At 40.9% G+C, this 21390-nt stretch overlaps 1 protein-coding gene across 2 annotated transcripts in view; it reads left to right on the top strand.

Moving 5' to 3' along the window:
• The window catches only part of FANCL (FA complementation group L), a 60579-nt gene that overhangs the window by 9419 nt on the left and 29770 nt on the right, over positions 1 to 21390 (top strand). For both annotated transcript variants that reach the window (XM_090049948.1, XM_090049954.1), the window contains exons 5-6: positions 11585 to 11682; positions 17812 to 17908. In XM_090049948.1, coding sequence (XP_089906074.1) covers positions 11585 to 11682; positions 17812 to 17908 — 195 coding nt within the window. The remainder of the gene's footprint in view (positions 1 to 11584; positions 11683 to 17811; positions 17909 to 21390) is intronic.

Genomic DNA, 21390 nt, shown 5'->3' with positions numbered 1-21390 from the left:
GTCTAATCTAAACCTGCTCTCCAACAGCTTGTGGCCATTATTTCTTGTTAAGCCAGGGGTGTGCTAGGGGAAACAAGGTCTCTCCCAAACCCTTCTAGTCCCTCCTAGTGAGTTTATAGACGGTCACTAGGTCCCCTCTCAGCCTTCTCTTGTGAAGGCTGAACAGGTTCAGGTGCCACAGTCTCTCATTGTAGGGTCTGTCTTGTTGCCCCCGGATCATGCGGGTGGCCCTCCTCTGGACCTTCTCAATGTTGTCCACATCCCTCCTGAAGTGGGGCACACAGAACTGGACACAGTACTCCAGCTGTGGCCTGACCAGTGTCGCATAGAGGGGGAGGATCACCTCCTTGGCCCTACCTGAGACGCACCTGTAGATGTACAACAAGGTCCGGTTAGCCCTGCCAACTGTGACCTCGCATTGTCAGCCCATGTTCATCTTGGAGTCAATAATGACTCCATGATCCCTTCCTGCTTCCGTGCTCTCAAGAAGGGAGTCTCCCATCTTATAAGTGTGCTGCTGGTTACTACTGCCCAAATGCAGCACCCTGCACTTGTCAGTATTGAAACGCATCCTGTTTTTGTTAGCCCACCCCTGTAAGCTATCCAGGTCTTGCTGCAGTCTTTCCCCCCCTACTAGTGTGCTCACTTTGCCCCAAATTTTGGTATCAGCAAATTTAAACAGGTTGCTTTTGACCCCGGCGTTCAAATCGCTGATACAGAAATTGAACAGCATGGGCCCAAGGACCAAGCCCTGGGGGACTCTGCTGCCCACTTCTCCCCAGATCGAATATGACCCATCCACCACCACACTCTTGAGTGTGACCCTTCAGCCAATCTGCAATCCATCTGACTGTGTAGGCATCAATGCCACAGTCGCCTAGTTTTTTAATGAGGATGGGGTGGGAGACAGTGTCAAAGGCCTTGCTGAAGTCCAGAAAGACTGCGTCCACAGCGACACCTGCATCCAGTGCTTTTGTGACCTGATCATAAAAGGCAATCAGGTTGGTCTGACGTGACCTGCCCCTAATAAAACTGTGCTGGTTGCCCTTGAGCATCATCCCTGAAGCCGGCCCATCTCAGATGTGCTCCTTGATGATCTTTTCAAAGAGTTTCCCTAGGATTGAGGTAAGACTGACGGGCCTGTAGTTGCCCAGGTCCTCCCGCCTCCCTTTTTTAAAGATGGGGACCACGTTGGCTGTCTTCCAATCATCTGGCACCTGGCCCGAGCACCATGAGCACTCGTAAAGCCATGTGAAGGGCCCTGCAATAACCCCAACTAGCTCCCTCAACACCCTGGGGTGGAGAGCATCTGGAGCCGCTGATTTGAACACGTCCAGCCCCTCCAGAAGCTCTCTAACCCGGTCCTCCCCAACCTGAGGTCTGGAGGCGTTCCCCTCGAGTCCGTCCGCCCATGATGCCTGATTAACTGGAAAACAAGCATCCTTAAGGTGAATATAACTTCTTACTTATAATGTAGATTTACATTGGTAGGAGGTAGTGTCAATAGCACTAGGGTTTTTTTCTTTTTACAAGCTTTGTATTGTTACTGCTAGTAGCATATCTGCAACTCCAGCTAGCAACTGTAGATGGGAAGACAACATTCTAACATTAATTTCCATATCAAGATTTATCTCTACAGTGTTGTGGTCTCAGATTATTTCATTCAAAGGTGCTAGCTGTGGCTTGTATTGTTGCAACTGGTCATAGTCAAAGCCTTAGTCTTTAGCATGGATAGACACAGCTATTTATTGTTAAAAATCTATTTGGACAAAATAGAAGAAGAAAATGTTCTTGTATTAATGCATATTACTATCAGTACTCAGCTGTTTATGCATATTTCTATCTTGCTGCTGACCAGACGGGAAGCAAAAACTGCAGCATACTTAAAACTGCAGTTTTTGCCTCCTGGCCATCAGGAGTGAGCAGTGATGCTGATGGAGCCCCTCTGCCAATCAGTGGGGGGAGGGAGGCACGGCGTGCAGGAGGAACTCAAGGATTAAAGGAGCCACTGCACCATGAGCTGGGCCTGCGATTTAAACCAGGTTCTATTTATAGAGCACAGAATAATCAGAGTTCTTTGTTATATGTGTAACCAAATGATTATAAATGCAGAGGTCAGGTGGGATTGGTGATGTCAAAATTGGACATAGTATTTTTTTGATTGTTTAAAAAAAGTCTGTTTTCAACAGTTGTATTCACATTCAAATAACTTCCCAATTGCTTATATCTAATATCACTTCTGAACAGCCAAATAAAAGCAATTAGTATGAGATTCTCAAAGGAATGTAGGTGCCTAAACTGGGACTTCAGAATTTAGGCACCTAAGCCCAGGAGTCCTAACTTGTTCAAGGACCATACTCAAGGTGCCGTTGTATTCCTCAATTGAGCGTCTGGCTAAACCTATTTAGGATTCATAAACTAGGCTTCCTTGCATGTAATTCCTAAGGATTTTAATCTAATAGGTGTGCTCTGAGCAGCTGACACAATTGAGTTCAGCACCTTGAGCTATTTCATTAAAAAAAAAAAAAAAAAAAAGGGCTGCTGCTGATGCACTTTTTGCAATTTGTCTTAGAGGTTATAGCACTTGCCCGGGGGTGTGATCTTTTAATCCATTTTATTGTTTAAATGTATCTTATTTCTTCTGTTAGTTCTTTTTTTTTTTTTTTAAGTAAACTTTTTGGGACTTTGTATATATGTCATCGTCTTGGCACTGTACCTCTCTGACCTTTTCCTTTGTAATCTCTGTTCTAGTGGAGAGAATTGTTATGACTTCTTTCTGAACAGTAGGATTGCAAATGTACCTCTTCTGTGATGATGCCAGGTGTGTCAGTAACTTCCGTGTTCTTGGGAAATGTTTCACATGCAGGTCACTTGCATCTGCAGCCACAAAGCATGGGGCAGGTTGCATCTGTGTCCTGGGTAGAGTTGTAGGATTGTGAACCTCAAATGTGGCTTGGTGTTGGACAGTTTCAGCATCCATTTGCCACAGTAATACTTCCCTTGGCTTCAGCTGTCATAGGTTTTTCAGTGGACCATAGTTCTGAAGCCTGTTCCCAAGGGAGATCTGCAGCTCCAAGGAAATCCCCCTTGCCTTCCAGTGGTGTGGCCCTGTGTATTGTTCAAGTTCAAAGGCTTTGAGATTTCACTTGCCAGTATGGCTATTAGTGAAGCTTATAGAGCAGTTTATTCCTATGGAGCTATAGATGCATTAAATTTGGGATGCTCTTTACAGTTGGGTAAGGATAGTGTGCATTATAAAGGTGCATATTGCATGTGACTTAACATCCTAACTCATGAAGAGATAGAAATGTATATTTTTTCAAAATTCTACATTGCAAGGAATCGTCATATAATGTGTTAGAATCATAGACTCATAGAAAGTTAGGGTTGGAAGGGACCTCAGGAAGTCATCTTGTTCAACCCCCTGCTCAAAGAAGGACTCCATTCCCAACTAAATCATAGCACTGTAGAATAGAAGGACCATGAGGGACCTTTAAGATCATCAAGTCCAGTCCCCTGCCATGGGCAGGAGGTAATTGGGCTCGAAAGAGCTCAACAAAGTACTTGTCCAGCCTCCTCTTGAACACCTCCAGGGATGGCAACTGTATCACCTCTGCTGGGAGTGCGTTCCAGATTCTAGACACCCTACGGAAAATAAGTTTTTCCTTATGTCTAGTCTAAATGTTTCCTCAACTAGCTTGTACCCATTGGTCCTCGTCCTCCCAAGGGGTGCCTTTCTGGAGAGTTGTTCCCTTAAATCTTGGTGTTTGCCCCTGACATACTTGTAGGCAGCTGTCAAGTCACCTCTGTCTTCTCTTACTCAGACTGAACAAACTCAGTTGCCAGAGTCTGTCCTCATAGGGCCTATCATCCAGGCCCCTAATTGTATGGGTGGCCCTTCTCTGTACCCTTTTGAGCTTATCCACATTCTTCTTGAAGTGCGGTGTCCAGAACTGAACACAGTACTCCAGCTGTGGCCTAACCAACGCTACATAGAGGGGGAGGAACACCTCTCTGAATCTGTTGGCAACACATCGGCTGATGCATGCCAGAGTTCTGTTTGCCCTGCTGGCAGCTTCATTGTGCTGTTGGTTCATATTCATCTTCTGGCCAGTTGTCACCCGCAGGTCCCTTTCAGATGCAGCGTCTGCTAGGGGACCACCATCCATCGTATAGTTATGGTGCAGGTTCTTCCTACCCAGATGAAGGACCCGCCACTTGTCCCTGTTGAACCTCATCTGATTACATTCAGCCCGTATGACCAGTCTGTCAACGTCATCCTGGATTCATAGCCTGCCCTCAGGTGTGCCCGCACTTACCCATGGCTTGGTGTCATCTACAAACTTAATGATTGCACTGTCCACTCCCTCATCCGAGTCATCGATAAAGATGTTAAAGAGTGCAGGCCTGAGCACTGATCCCTGGGGAACACCTCTCAAGACCACCCTCCAAGATGAGGCCATCCCATCAAGTACAACTCTCTGGGATCAGCCTCTGAGTCAGTTGCCAACCCATCTCACTGTAGACTAGTCTAGGCCAGTACTCTCCAACTTAATTGAGAAAATCTCTTGGGAAACGGTATCAAAGTCCTTGCGGAAGTCTAGGTAGATGATGTTAAACTCATGTCCCACGTCCAGTCAGTTAGTTACCTGGTCCATTAAAGTACACCAAGTTTGTTAGACATGATCTCCCTTCGATAAAGCCAGTCTGGTTGCTTCTTAATACCCTACTAGTTATGAGCTTGTGGTTGATGGCCTCATTGACAATTTTTTCAAAGAATTTTCCCAGGACTGAAGTCAGACTGACCTGTCTATACTTTGCAGGGTTGTCCCTCTTCCCTTTCTTAAAGATGGGTACCATGTTAGCCTTCTTCCAGTCATTCGGGGCCACTCCTGAGTTACATGATCCTTCAAACTACCTCACTGGAGGCATCGCTATGAGCTCGGCCAGTTTTTTCAGGACTCTCGGATGCAGGTCGTCTGGCTCAGAAGACTTGAAAACATCCAAATGTTTTACAAATGTTCCAAGAGTACCCTTACCTGTTCAGGACTGATTTCATGTGAACTGCTGTCTTCTCTGTATTCTCTGGTCTTCTGGACAGGTGATGAGTTCCCATCTGATTTCAAGAATACTCATGTGAAGTAAGAATCTAGGAGCTCTGCCTTTTCATGGGGATAAACTGTGGGCTGGCTAAATGGTCTTCCCAGTAGAAGTCAAGGTAGGTGAAGTCACCTATGACTGTCAAGTCATTAGTGCTGGCTGCCTCAGCCAGTTCCCTGGAGAATGCCTGTTTCTCTCCTTTTCTTGGTAGGGAGGTTGTCACGGGGTGCCTTCTATTCTCGCCTGTCACATCTTGATGGTTAAGATAATAGATGGTAGATAGGAAGGCCGCCCTCAAGTTGCAGTCAGAGTCCTAGATTCATAGATTCTAGGGTCAGAAGGGACCTCAGTGGGCCATTTAGCCCAACCCCTTGCCCCTGGCAGGCAAGAAAAGGGTCACCAAAATTGGGACTATGTGATCCCAGCCAGGTGTCTGTCCAGTCTCCTCTTGAAGACTCCCAAGGATGCCCATGGAGGACCTGGTGGACCCCAGGATCCTGGTTGACCTCACTAAACTGTGTGGGTTCTTAGACCTGTTGCTGGATCTTACAGGCTAGATGTGTGGCTCCAAAACCATCCTTTTACCACACCTCATGCCTTGTGGATGGTATGTACATGTTATCTCCAGTGATGAGGCCTCAGTTTAGTTTGGCCTCTTGTTTTCACTGGACACTTAGCCTCAGTAACTGTGTCCTGAAGCACTGTGGTCTGCTTGCCTCCCTTTGCTGCGCCCTCTGGTGCTGGGACTCTGCACGGTAGTGTGCCTCAATGAGCCCTCTTCCGCCCCAATAGCCTCAGCCCGGCCCACCAGATTAAAAGCAACAACATAAATATGAGCCCCTGGGCTATAACATAACAGCAACCATAACACTGGAAGTCACACTCTGTCCCTTTAAGAGGGCCAGTTTCTCTCACCAATGTCCACCTCCTAGCCCCAGATAATTGTAGGAGCTCCTAAACCTCATTAGTCTCACCAGCAGCAGCACAGGCAGCTCTGTGGAGCTTTTCTGCATGAACTCCATTCCCCCTGGCAGTTTCCAGGACCCTAACTGCCCTCAGTCCCAGCCCTGGGGCTTGTATGGGCCACAGGCCCTGCCTTCTTCTGGTCAGCTGACCGGCTGCAGATGCAGGCAAATTCCCTCATTAGCTTGCTACCACAGTGACCTGTACCTGTGGAGTTTCTGCCTGGCTCCTAGGGGCCTCTCTCTAGGCAGTTTCTGCCCTTAAAGGAGTCCTGTGACAGAGGTTTATAGTAGACTCCCACCATCAGGTTCCCTTCTGAGCCCCATTGTATCTTGACCCCATGCAATCAAATGCAATCTGTAGGGAGATCACATAGAGCACCACTTTCACACAGAGCACCATTCCTCCTCCCTTCCTCCCAACCTGATCTTTCCTATAGAGCCTATAGCCCTCAGTAGCCACTGCCCAATCATATGTATCATCCCACCAGGTCTCCGTCAACCCAATGAAGTCAAATTCTTTTTCTGCCGGAAGGAGTGCTAGTTCGTCCTGTTTATTGCCATTGCTTCTGGCATTTCTATAAATACCTGAGTTCACCCCTAGTTATCTTAGGTTTTCTGTCACCGTGCAAGTGTCTTGAGGCATTGGTACTCATTTGGATGTCCCCTACAAGAATAGCCTCCCCTGAGTCATCTTGGCCAGAGGATTTATGCCCTCCTCAGCAAGCTGGTGATTCTCACAGAGTTTCTTCCCTCTGCTCGTGAGGTGGACACCATCTCTTGTATGCAGAACAGTGTTGTATGCCAAGGTCAAGGAATCCAAAACCAAAATGGAGCTTCTACCACCTCTCTGGGTAACCTGTTCCAGTGTTTTACTACCCTCCTAGTGAGAACATTCTTCCTAATATCTAACCTAAACTTCCCTTGCTGCAACTTGAAACCGTTGCTTCTTGTTCTGTCATCTGCCACCACTGAGAACAGTGTAGCTCCATTCTCTTTCAAACCTCCCTTCAGGTAGTTGAAGGCTGCTATTAAATCCCCCCTCAGTCTTCTCTTCTGTAGACTAAATTATTAAACCTCCCCTCAGTCTTTCCTCATAAGCCACATGCCTCAGTCCCCTCACCATATTTGTTGCCCTCCTTTGGACTCCAATTTGTCCACATCCTTTCTGTAGGGGAGTGCCCAAAGCTGAACACAGTATTCCAGATGTGGCCTCATCAGTGCTAAATAGAGGAAAATAATCACTTCTCTTGCCCCACTGGCAGCAGACCTACTATGTCTGCGGCCCAGTATGCCATTAGCCTTCTTGGCAACAAAGGCATACTGTTAGCTCATATTCTGCTTATTCTCCACTGTAACCCCCAGGTCTGTGAGCTGCATGGGATTGTTCTGTCCTAAGTGCAGGACTTTACACTTGTCCTTGTTGAACCTCATGAGATTCCTTTTGGACCAGTCCTCCAATTTGTCTAGGTCCCTCTGAATCCTAGTCCTACCCTCCAACGTATCTACTGCTCTACCTGGCTTGGTGTCGTCTGCAGACTTGCTGAGGGTATACTTTGTGCCGTCTTCCAATTTGATGAAGACATTGAACAAAACTGATGCCAGGACTAACCCCTGGGGCTGCCTACTGGGCTGGGTCTGGCCCACTTGATACTGGCTGCCAACTAGACATTGAACCATTGATTAGTATTCTCTGAGCCTGATGCTTCAGCCAGTTTTCTATCCATTGCCCATACTTCCTTAGCTTGCCTGTGAGAATGTTGTGAGAGACTGTATCAAAAGCCTTGCTAAAATCAAGGTACACCACATCCACCAGTCTCCCCACATCAACTGAGCCAATCACCTCATCATAGAAGGCAATTGGGTTGGTGAGGCATGGCTTGCCCTTTGTAAATCCATGCTCATGGTTCCTAATCACCTTTTTCAAGTGCTTAAAAATGCATCAGTGGTTAGGGGTGGGCCTTCTGGTCCTAGGGTGGTGACCAGGGAACAGGGCACCTGCCAAGGCACGTAGCTACTCTTGTGGCCTTCAACAGCTCACCAAAACCCGTTAAGCGGCCCTCCAGCTGAACTAATTGCCTACCCCTGTGTTAGCAAGTTGTGATACTTGAAGTGAATTACCAAGAGCTGAGTAGCGTGTAAGGGATATGTAGCTAGCTAACAAAATGGCACTGCAGTAGCAGTTCAAATGTAGGCTTGATGTGTTTATATTTTCACACATCCACTTAATTCTAATATAAAAGCATACCTTCTCTTATGGAGACTTTATTAGTCATCATCAAGACTGCATTCCCTGGTGAATACTTTTTAACAGAAATGAGAGGCATGCTTTATCTCTGTTTCTGATGAGATAATGACTTCAGTCATACCTCTCTCTTGGTGGCCTGTACACATGCCATTTTACTGAACTATGTCAGTAGTAAATTTGGATGACACCTTGTAGTAATGAAAAGACAGACTTCTCATCGGAACTTGAATTGAAGAACAAATGTTTCTCCTTTCCTGTCAGTCAGCTGCTGAAGATCTAAAAGAAAAGAGACTGGTTACATCCTAGTCCTTATATCTTGGAAGTATGAAATACAAAGTGTTTGTATTCATGCATATAGTATGTATGTGTGATGCACATTACATGTTAAGTTTGTTAACTCATGGTAGATTTATTTAACATTAGATTCAGACAGTAAGAGTCTATTGCATTAAAATGTGGGGTCAAATGAATATACTGTATAAATCTGGGCTCTGATTCATGCTTTATGAAGTCACTTCTGTTCTACTTTGTACTACTAAGAACTGCCTAATAGGATAGTAAAGTTCTGTAGTCATTTGTCCGTTGCTATTTTAAGACCTAGTAGAGTTTTTTCATATAAGCAAGGGTGAGGGAGGAGAATGTGTGAGGTAATTGGAACAGATTGTTCACACAAAAAATTATAGCTGTTGGCTGAAAATTTGAGCACTTGGATTTTTGCACACTCCTCTATAATTTGTTGTGCAGTCAGTTTTAGTTTGGCATATAGTGTGTTTCTTGTGACCTTACGTGTAGGTTTTTACTCCAAGAGAGCATGCAGCCTAAAGAATGAGTTGCTTTTCTCTTGAAGTAGAATGAGTATGAGCCTCCTGAACTTCTGGGAATATTCTTCAGATAATAAGCAATGAAACAGGTGGACAATTCCTTCATCTAGAGAGAAAATTTGAGAATGTTAAGCTATTTGTGAGGAGATATAAAGTAAATGGGTGGTGGTCTTTTATGTAAAGTTTAATAGTAAGCCAATGGAGGACATCTGGAAAATTTGGACATGCAGTTGGTATTTCCGATTTGTCGTTTTAAAAAGTAAATTACACACTTTTAACAAAGGTGTCTGTCCTTAGATCCTTAGATGCTTTTGTAAAGAAAAAAATCACTAATTCTATCTACTACTATTGAAAAAATAAGTTATTAATTTTGTGCCTGACAGTTTATAAGCAGGAACTCATTTGTTGCATGATTCTGAAGACTTCAGAATCTCATCTTTTGTTAAACTCCTGCAAGGCTGTTTCAGGCTGGACATAAGGAAGAACTTTCTTTACTGTCTGAGCCCCCAAGGTCTGGAACAGCCTGCCATCTGCGGTGGTTCAAGCACCTACATTGAACACCTTCAAGAGTAAATTGGATGCTTATCTTGCTGGGATCCTCTGACCCCAGCTGACTTCCTGCCCTTCGGGCTGGACTCAGTGATCTTCCAAGGTCCCTTCCAGCCCTAATTTGTATGAAATCTATGAAAAATAATTCTTAGCTCATCTAACTTAGAAATTGCAGATTGCTGCTGAGTCCAACAATCTTGCCGCAGGTTTTAGTTTCAGCTTGCTGTATAGCATGCCAGGCCATGCAAAGAAGTACTTACCTCTAAGGCTTTTTGGAAAATCTTTGATTAGTTATTAATGTCTTTTCCAGAACACTGAGTGGTTCAGAGCCAGTGTAAAGTAACTAAGACAATCTCTTAATTATAATGGGGAGTCTAACTCAGAAAATATGGTATTGTGACTAAAATAGTATTTAATCACTGTTTTTCTTTCACAGTCACATTATTGAATAATGTCTCATCAGTTGTTTGAAAATCCCCACCATATAACTAAGCCAGCCATTTCAAATTGGCAAAAGAATATTCTCCCTCCCAGTCACACCAATTAGTACTTTATTGCACATTTGTAGTGTTAAGAGTTGTCCCTTTGAGTTTGGGAAATGTACTACTTTTTCCCACAAATTGCTTGTGAAAAGTCTTTATTTGAATGGTTTTTAGTGTCCTGGTGGTTGAGGTCAATTTTAAAGTTAACTAGTGAGATGTCTTTGCTTTGTTTGACACCATTTGAAAATCGTTTCACTTTAAGGTGAAAGAAAAATTAGGAAAACTAAATGAGGGCAGAAACAATTGTGACAGAGTCCCTTTAATTTCATTCTTAATGCTTGGAAAACTTTCATTATAGATACTTTTTCTTGGCATATCCTAAACTTTCCTGGCAGTGTGCTGCTTTCTGTACAGAGCTGTTCTTAAAATTGATCCATCTTGGTTCTTCTTTGAACTGGGTTCCTCTAACTGTCCTACAACTGACTCAAAAGGAAAAAGTCCCTTATACATGACAAAGAGTTTGGTTATGCTTTCTCATCTGCACTAGCCCTCTGCCTCTCTACATCTTTTCTGTTTTCTTCCTAAGTCTTTTTTTTTTTTTTTTGGCCACTGGCTACTTGCAGACTTTTGAGTGTTTTTTTCTTACTTTTGAAGTCTGCAGGACTGCCTGACAGGAGTCTTATTTGAACTACTTTCATTGAACATATAACTTCCATTTTATTTTTTATTGAAACCAAATAGTGTTTTCTTATTATTTTTAACATACTCTTAATGAATATCACAGATCAGAATGAAATGGCATGAGCATTGAAAATATGGCATAGTTTTCTGTCATGTGAAACTTGGCTATAGGAAAGTTCTCCTGTTAGGGCGTTGAGTGATCAGGTATGCTCAGATGTATACCCGAAGACTACCTGGTATTAAAACTAAGAAATAGTGGGTTTGGATTGTTTATAGAAACCTTATGCAGTTATCTTTGAAAGATATGGAAGGATTTCATACCCTTCTCCAGTAAGGATGTGCCTTTGTGACTGTGGAACCCAAGAGGCACCTGTGGACTCAATGGGACCTTTTCTTTTAAAGTGTTTTTTCAATTGAGCTTCTTGACTTCAAATTTGTTAACTTAAAAAAAAAAAAAAAGAGACACACTTGATATTTGCATGTGAAGACTGTGCTGGCAACATCTGTGGGTTTGTTTTTTGTTAATTGCAGATGTGTTCATTGCCGCTATCTGAAGCAGTTTACCAAACTGCTTTTTTGTTTGTTTTAACTGGAGGCTTTAACAACTGTATGCTACATTGTTTTTAATTTTTAGATAAACTTAATGTTTTTGAGTGAATTAGAAGATTGTCAGACTCCAATATTTACATCCATTTATAATCTTTGGTCTTTTAATGGTATGCTTAATATTCTTTTAAACAGGAAGTTGCTTTAAAGAATACAGAAGACCTGCATACACCACCTCCTCCAGAATACTACTCTCACCTAATCAGAGATATAGAAACTTTGGGTTGGAATAAGTATGCTTTCTGTTTTAACTTTATAAAGATTATCTTTATCTTTAGAATCTCAGTGCTTCTTTTGGGTAAAATACTGAATTCAGACTATCTAAAATGAATTGGTTCAGTGGATATAGTCTGTACAAATGGAAAAACTGTCCTACATTTAAAAAAAAATCCATTGCCTTTGTTTTTCTATTATTACTGTATGAACAAAAAGGTCATTCCATATGAAATTGAACTAAGGCATGTAATGGTACATATTACCTCAAAGAAATCAGTTTTTATTTTTTAAACCGTTGTGTTAAATACTAAATGTGTTAAATACAATTTTTACTTTTTCCCTTTCTTTCTCTTGGTTGCATATCTTTTGACTTTAACAGTCAAACAGTGAAAGATAATAGCAGTATCTTTTCAGCTGACTTACAAATAGGAAGTAAATCTGTGGTTGCAACAGAAAAAATAGTTTTTTTAATTTTCAAGGGCTTAGATCATGCACCCAGTTCTTTTAACAAATGAACAAACAAAATGTCATTTATGTAAACTGAGGGGACAGTCCGGCTGTTCCTGTGCAAGGCAGCATTGTGGCACCCTGCAAACTAGGGAGAAAGGGACGAGTATGGATGTGAGGAGCCTACTCTGGGACTACAAATTCTTTGGGCCTATTCTCAGCTCCATGCATGGCATGTTGATTTTTTTCACTGTGACAATGGGGTGGCTAGCGAGGAATAGAGGACTCACATAGAAGGAAGTCAGTAATCATGGGGCCTGTTACGGCAACAAACAGCAATTGCATTTCAGTGTTCTGGGAATAAAGATGGTCATGTTGCATCTGACAGGGTAGTACTGAGCCCATCTCCAAGGGGTGCATCTGGTTCTTCTAATTCTGTGGTTCAGAAGGAGTTCAAAAGCGGGGACTTTTTTGAGACTCGTGCAGCATACGTGCCTGCACACAGTTTTCAGCATCCTTGGTACCCTCATTGCAATGGCAATACTATATTCCCTCAAGGGTTTGGATCAGGATTTATGCAGGATTTTGTGGACAATAACTTCTAAAGAGACAGCACTAAGTCTTAAAACTTCTCATGAGAGAAACTTATTCCTAGAAGCTTTCATTTTTTTTAAGAGGAGAGAAGAAAAAACAGTGTTTTGAGCCGGTTAACTTAAGCTGTGTCTACATGGTAATCTTATTGTTCACAGCAGTAGCATCCTCTGGCAGACAGCACTTCTCTAAGCAACTTGTCTCCTAAATAGCAAGCAGTGCAGATGGTAATGTAATTTCAGAGGGGCTTGTGCTAGTATAAAATTAAACAAACAAAAATGTCTATGAAGTGGAAAAACTGGAGTTTTCCCTTACTTCTTTTATGAAGAACTAAGTCACAGTTCATCATTAAGATGGATTCAGAATTTTATATGAAGACCTACATTTATCTAAGGCTAAAATTATGTCATCACATGAAGCAGATCATCTGATCCCCTTCACTTGGAGAAATACATGCCCCTTATTTTGCAACTTCAAGGGCAGAACCAGGGGTGATGTGATCTCTGCAGGTGGTTTTGGGTGAGCGTGGAAAGCATGACTTCCCTTGCTCAGCTTGACCCATCGTCTGTGATCACGGGGGATTGCTCTGGCTGAGCCAGAAAAGCAGGGCTTTCCTGCTTATGGAAGGGCATCCTAAGATTCCCTGTGGTGCCTCTCTATAAATGGAGCAATTGGACAGGTGCTATGGGGGGTTTGAGCAGCCCTCCAGCCCCTAGAACACTTGCCCAAGGTTGCTGGAAAGTGTGAGTGGACCAGGCCTCCCATTCTATTGCTACAGAACTAATAGAAGTCCACTGCAGTAAAATGGCAGAGTCTATTACTCTGGCCCTTTTTGTTGTGTCACTGATTTTCCTTTGTGGTGCATCAAACGTTAATGATGATGTCTGTTTGCATAAATGAGATGACATCTGTTTCCACCCTAAAGACCACAAAGTTCTTACCTGGTCATAGTAGCTGATAGAATATGGTTAATGCCAAATTCTTGCCCTAAAAATACTAACTCTGGTCTTTCATTTTAGAGATCTGTGATCAGGCAAGAGGCCATTCTAAGCATGCACACAAACCAAATGCAAAATCTGCATTAAATCAACCTTTAAACAGTGATTATGAGCAGCTTTTTTCAGCACTGTTGCTTTGTTTGCCTCTGCTTTACTGGAAATTCAGCATATTCAAAGACTTGTCCCAGGGCAAATGCCTAACACCTTTCCAAATGTGTCTTTTTGTAAGATATGGCAAGAGCATAGAGACAAAGAAGTTGTCCCATCACTGACATTTTAGACAGGGAAATAAGTCTTTTTCCCCCTGCCATTGAGAGACTCTTCAAACTTCCTGGCCTCAGCTTAGTTTCCCTTTGTGGGATCTCTAGATGCCTGCAAAAAGATTACATATTAGAAGGAAGCCACTGCTGCCTTTGCTGATATTTGAAAGACCAAGACTTGAATTCTCTGGAAAACAATCCAACCCAAGACCTTATTTATTTATTTATTTATTTATTGGGGGGGGGGGGGCGGGGCGTTACGTCTGGGCAAATGGTTTTTTTCTCTTCAGAAGAGCAATGCTTTGGGGTGGGCCAAATCTGGGACTGAAATACCTCAGAAAGTAAGTACTTGAGATAATCAGGGAAAGAAGGATGGTGAAATCAGGGAAAAAAGGATGGTGAAACTTGCATGCTCTCTTAGAGGCAAGTTTAACCCAAAACATAACTAAAAATAAATTAGCATTGAAACCAAACAGCACTAGCTGTAAACAAAGTCCTTTGTAGTATCAGGTAAAAGATGCAATAGTCTGTCTCGTGCACACAAGAATGATAAGAGTTGGTCCTGTGGAGGGGTTTTAGAAAAGGTACAAACTTTCTTTTTGTGGTGCAAAGAAACCTATGGCATGTAGACTAATTTTTTTTCTTGAACTTTAAAAAAGTCCATGAAGGGATCAATATTTCAGGTGGAAATACTAAAATTCAGCATTATATCTTTTTCTTCCCCAAATATCAGTGTGTGAAAATGAGTATCTTAGATGTTTGTTGGAATTTTGTAAATAAGAGACTGAAATAGTCTATGTTTTTTTTCCTTCTTGGCCACTGATGATCAAGAGTGTTGGCTGACAGTAAAGAATCCTGCAAGGGAGTAAGCCACAATGATTATAGTACTTTCTTTTTGATGCTTGAGTCTTGATTTGCTATCCCAGTTTAGATATAAGAGAATCTTTCCATCAAATTTCCAACACTTACAAAAGAGATTTTTATAGCCTGTCCTGTCCTGTAATCATATATTTGTAGTGCTGTCTAACCCATCTGCTAGGAACAAAAAGCAAGAAACTTCAGTCATTGATTCAAAGAATGTAATAAAAACCATTCATTCGCTTTCCCTTTCATGCTGTGGGATGTCAGTGAATTACTAATGTAAAGATATTGGTATTACAAAGGGGACACGAGCAAAAAAGTCAGCTGAAGCAAAGGAGATTCTAGTGTTTTGACAGGATGATCTGACCATTGGGCTTGACTGTTACTTCTAGGAAAGGCAAGTCATGGTTTGGCTTCATGTACAAGCAAGCTACTACGAAGTAAGGTAGGGGGTGAGCTTATAAAGCATTAGCTACTGAGAATAGCTGCTTCTGTGCAGAATGATTAACCAGATAAGTACAAAGTAGCTTATCCCACTAAATGCAGTGTAAGAGCATGCGCACAAGTAGTTACTGTGGAATGTCTATCCTTACCTGAGTTAGCAGCAAATTATTCATGTAGCCATATCTTTGGTGGGTTTAGACCCAATGAGGAGTTTCTTGAGAACTACTGCTAATTGCTCTGTCATAGTCTAGGTCCCTATATTCATTTATTGGATTTCTTTTGGCAGTGGTTCCCAACCTTTTTTTTCCTGTGCCCTGCTGCAGGGCGTGGAGTGCGACAGTGGAGCAGGGGAGCTCTCGACATACAGTATAGCTCATCTTTCCTGTGCAGTGCTGGCATTGCCCCCGCAACCCTCATTTGGTTTGCGGTCTGTGGTTGGGAACCACGGTCCTTTGGGAAACTCAGTTTTCCTTCTGATAAGCTTGGGCCTGTTGGCTGCCTATACAGATGCTCAGGAGTGAAGGGGCTGTTTTAATTAGAACAGTTCCCTGATAGCTGCTCTAATTAAAATGCCTTTTCCTCATATCTGTTAAACCCCACATATTGAAAAATGGCTGTAGGATGCTTTAGCTAAACCTCATTCAGCAAGGTGTAGCTAAAGTGCCCCCACAGCCATTTTAAAATGCACAGAGGCGTAACAGACATGACAATGAGGCGACACTAGAGAATTCTAATTAGAAAATGGAGTGGACTTGATTAATCTCAAGTTCTAATTAAAATTCAAACAAGCATGTGTATAGGCAGTTGTTGACTGCTAATCTGTAGCTATTCTACTTTACAGTCTGGATTATGGGCCATTGACCTGGAGTATACTGAATTGCAGAAGATGTTCTTCTGAAGTCCAGAAAACCATTTATGGTAAAATAGAAACTCTGGAATACAAAAGTTTTTCACTATGTAACAGTGGTTCTCAATCCTGTTAGACTTGAAGGCACCCCTTGTTAGACTCAAGGCATCCCTTGGAAAATGCCTTCTCAGGCTTTCATATTTTTTGATCATGGAAAAATAATAGATCAATTCTTTTGTTGCAAAGAACTCAGAAAGATTAAATAATGATGATTATTTTTAATTGAATTATGCCATGTTACTTAAATGGTTGAATTTAGCACTCAATTTTTTTAGGGGAAAAATTTCACATCAAATTACCCCAAAGAGTTCAGAGGAACACTTAATATCTTTGTATTAGAATTTTCTAATGTTAATTCCTATAGAAATATACTATTGTATTTTTTTTATATTCCCACAAGCGCTACTATTTCTAGGTTTTTTTGGAAGTGGGGTGGGAGGAGTGTTTTGCTCATTTTTTCAATGCCGGCCTATTGAGGCTTTGTGCTATGGAGTAGAGATTGTTTTCTTCTTTTCACTATCTTCTGTTACTTGTCCAAGAACATGCAAACCTTTTAGTTCAGACCTTTTTTGCTTAGAAAAGGCCTCTACGATTCCATTGCCCCACTTCTCTTGAGAAAGAGCCAGCATGCTGGGAAAATGGCTCAAGTGACTGGACTAGAATGTAATTTTGGGGGAGGGAGTGGTGTGGTTTTTTGTTTTGTTTTGTTTTGTTTTTTTAAATGGTTACGCAGGTCAAGAGGCAGATGCTAGTTGTGAACCCTAATGGACCTTGCTGTCAGTGTGGGTGATGAGCCCTGCAGTATTCTTGGACTATCTTTACAGGAAAATTGTATTGTCAAAATTTCAAAATATCCGCATGTCCAGTTCACTAGTAAATATACAGCTAAGTTTGAATGTTTTTAGCAGTAGTTTAAACTACTCAAGGGACCATATTGCCAAAGAATGATGCATTTGAAAGTGTATTCATCTCCATTGTTATAGAAAACTCTACTCGGTGACCTCTTAAACAAAACCTTTGTCTTTGTGTCATATGTGTAAAATCTTAGTGACCTTTAATATGTACTTAATACTTGTTTTGGTACATGTATACAGCATAAAACTGTCATAACATGAGAGCAAATTATTGTAAATAACTCACTTTATACCTGTTCAGTACTGTGTTTCTTTAGAAAATCAATTTGAGTATATGAACCAATATCAACTGAATTTTCTACAATAACAGTATTGATAATAAAGGAGAACTTCATTGAGGAGAGAAGCAAATTGAGAACATAAAAGTCTCATACTGTAAGAAACTGTAGAAATGGATCAAAGAATTTGACAGGAAGTTTAATGTGTACATAAGTAGAGGCTGACAGGAACATGCTGTGTGTGTCAAAGGTTCCAGTGATGGAAAACTGAAACATAGTGCTCACTGACCACAGCATGAGCCTTGACACACATGGTAAATAACCCAAAGATATATGACTGCATTAAGCAGTAGACTGGTGTATTAACAGCAGTAAATCTACAACAGTAGAAATGGCTGGCATACAGGACTTCCTCTGATTAATATTTGTAACAGACTAATAGGAGTCTAGCAAACATTTCAACATGTGAGTCTCGCTAATACAACTTGAGTTTTCTTTCCCTTCAGAATCGTGTATGTGGATACTGGCCTTAGTTCTGTAAAGCTAAAAGCAGAAGACTCTCGTGGTCGACAGCATCTAATCACTCTGAAGTTAAATGCAAAGGTACATTTGGGGAAAATACTTCTAAGCAAATCTAACCAAACAGTATGGGTTGTGTTTTTAAAATTTGTACTCGTTAATGAACTATTTTACTTCTAAAAGTTCTTGCATTCTGTCAGGTGGCCTGACAAGTGATTTTATATGAAACTGATATGTTTGTAGTTTTTGGTTAACTCTAGTTAAAAATCACATTGTACATTAGTCATCTGTATGGATAGCTGCCACATGACAGGCAGCCCTCTCAGCCCATCAGAGACAAGGGGCAGAGGTGGCAGTCATCCTGCCTGCTCCCCTTCATGGTGGCCCCCTTCTCCCCACTCCCCCCAGCGACTGGGCTGCAGCAAGCCGTAAGGACTCCTGGCTCCTACTGCAGAGCCAGTATTTTCTTTTCCTTTGTGGATTTTCAGACATCGCTCTATTTTGTGATTTCCATGATTTGAGTAGGTCCCTAGTTATAAAAGAGGCAAAATGTGCTGTGGATCTCACAGGATGATCAGAACAGGGAAGAATGGGAATTGAATCTTCCATGTGCATCTTACAGCTACTTATTTGCTCCCATGTAGTAGCTGAATAAATGTTTAAGGGATCATGTATACCTGAGCTCTTCATTTGGCTGTCATGCTTTAGTCGTCACTCTTTGGAGTAACTCTTATTTCTGCACTCTATGGTGACTGGTAGGTCATCATGTTTACTGAACTGGTGAAAATCTCTCAGCTTTTATGTAATTTGTTGTAGTCTTAAAATGTCTAAAATTGAGACTTCTGGTAGGAAAAGGAGGTTTCAGTATTTTAGTAGTTTATGAGTAAACACCTGAAGATAGTGCAATAAAAAGACCAGATTATGCAACTTGTCTATTGTAACTAGTAGTCATCAATCAACTCTGTTTCAGAAGAGTGTAGTGATGAAAGGATCAATCGTGTTTGTCCTTTTTAAAAATGTGCCTGGCATTTAAACTTGCCACAAGAGAAAATTAATATATTAAATGTGTGCTTGGTGACACAGGAGTTTGATTTCCAATGGTATACATATTAAACGCATTGAAAAGGAATGCTCATCCAGGTATTTTATGTAAGAAAGATAGTGTGATATAGCTATTTATGTAATCTTTTTGTGAAAGGTTTTAAAAAACATCATCTTATTTTTTGTTGTGCTGTCCTAGATTCCAGTAGTAGCTCATTAAGTCATTAATGCCATCTTTATTCCCTGAAAACAGCAGCAATTTTCTTCTGTCATCTGGCAAAGGCTTTAGTTGTCCGTCCTTCAGAAATCATGTAGACAAATTGGTCTGAGTGCACTTTGAGTGCAGAACATACACCAAATCTCAGAAATGCAAATAAATTATCCACATAATCCTGCAGAAGGTGATACTGGAAGATTTGATCCACTTGTTTCATTCTCCACCCTCTTACCCCCTCTTAAATTCCTTACTGTTTCTCTGTACAAGATGTTTGGCCTGTTTTACAAACTTTAATTATTATGATGATCCTATTTTTAATTATTATGATAAGCCCTTTACTTGTTCCAAATTATGAACTGCTTTGTCATTTAGTTTGATATGGATTATTGGTGAAGTCCATGGACTTCACCACATTGTCAACTTCCTTACAGTTTCTAGGTTCAGGTACTGCTGCTGTTACCCAAAGAAAGTAGTTTCTTGGGTGGGGAGAGAGTCTGCTGCAGGTGGTTAAAGAACTGTGCTGTGTTTATACACTCTTTCATGAGATTATCATGTGTCGGAATAAATCCCCAAATTACAGGTGGATGCATTTTAAACACTTACTGTCATATCTAGATAAGTTGATATTTTCTCAGATATAGTGCCCTGTTTTACAAACTCATTCTCCAGTTAACTTCTGCTATAAATTAATTAATTGGGTTATCTATTGTTTTTTTTCCCAATTACTTAGCCAGTGAATTATGTTGTAGAAAGAGGCCTAGTACTGGAGTAAACAGTGAAAGGACAGTACATATGAAGCATAGGTTTTTCTTGTATATGAAGCTAGGAAACGGATTAAATTTCTCTCAGCTTTCATTTCATATTCCGTGATGAACTGATGTGAGGATTTCAGGAATACAGCATGTACTTTGGGTTTCAAATCCTGTGAAATTCTAGCCAGACACAGCAAGAATTCTATCCCGACAGCAGATTTGTCATATAAGATATGGATATAGATCCTGCTGTATAATCTATTTATAAATGTGTTGCTTACCTACAGTAGGACTGAATATTGTATTTTTCTCTATAATATTTTAAAATTCTGTAGCCCCCCATTTCTCTTATTATATTCTACGTAAGTTCTCATTCTGAATGATCCCAAATACTCTATTAACTGATATATAACTGACTCTTCTAACAGAATTCCTGTTGTATACATACAGAATATGGGACAACATATTAGCCATTGTACAAATTACAGTATCGTATTGTGAGGTAAAAAAGTTTTGCTAAACTTGTCAAGATGGTGCCTTGGGGTTTTTTTAAAGTTTGTACAAGGCAGGTAGGAATTGTTTTCAATATCTCATTCAAAAGCCTCCCCACACCCCCATGAAATAAAATGCATCAAAATCATGTTACTTATCTACAATGTATAAAGGCATAATTAACTAATGCTACTAGCATTTTAAATAATAGTTTCATGATTGTGCTAGGGAAAACTGCTGACTTGATTTATCCATAATTTTAGGTATGTTCTTTCACCTGTAGGATAGCAAATACATTTTTATGACAGCAGGTATTTAATAAATAATAATAAAAATTGGTAAAATAAAGGGAAAAATAAAAATAGCCTCCTTGCATGCAGAAATTTTGTACATGATTCCTGTCCAATCAGTCATGCCAGTTCTCTACTCTTCAACTTGTCTGCAAGTAATAACTGAAATGAATGTGATAAAATGGCAAAATGCAAGACTTTATTCAAACCATAATAGTTGTCTTTTAATGGAGAGCCAGCAACTTAAACTAAGGCAGATAAATTAACATAGTGCAAGTTAGAACAGCAAATAGTTGAGAAGAAAAAAAGTACATAAAATGTAAAAACTGTGTGTGAAACTAATCCATCCCTCTAGCCTGTCCAAGACTAAGGAGAGCAATTCAAATATGTGGATACTGCAGAGAAAGTAATTTTTTAAGCTGTTTTATGTCATCAAGGATAATGAGACGGCAAAGTTCATCACATCTGAAATTTGCAGCTCAAAAAGAGATAACAGAACCTGATTATCAGAATTTCAGGAAACAAAAGAGGAATACTATGCCTGTACTTGTGTGGGAGGGTAGGAGAAGGCATAGCAGATATGCAGATCTGGATATTTTATATCTATCGATTGATTGATCGATATATAGATATTTATATATCTATCTATATCTATATAGAATAAAAAGGTATTGTAAAACATTTTGTTAGGAACAACAATTGCGTGACAGAAATGTTTGTCTTAAGAAAAAAACATATTTGCTTGTACTGGACAGACTTTTTTTAGTTTGTGCA

This window comes from Crocodylus siamensis, chromosome 1, assembly GCF_052110815.1.
Source record: "Crocodylus siamensis isolate JL-2025a chromosome 1, ASM5211081v1, whole genome shotgun sequence".
Classification (NCBI taxonomy): Eukaryota; Metazoa; Chordata; order Crocodylia; family Crocodylidae; genus Crocodylus; species Crocodylus siamensis.
This window is presented reverse-complemented; position numbering and strand designations above follow the sequence as displayed.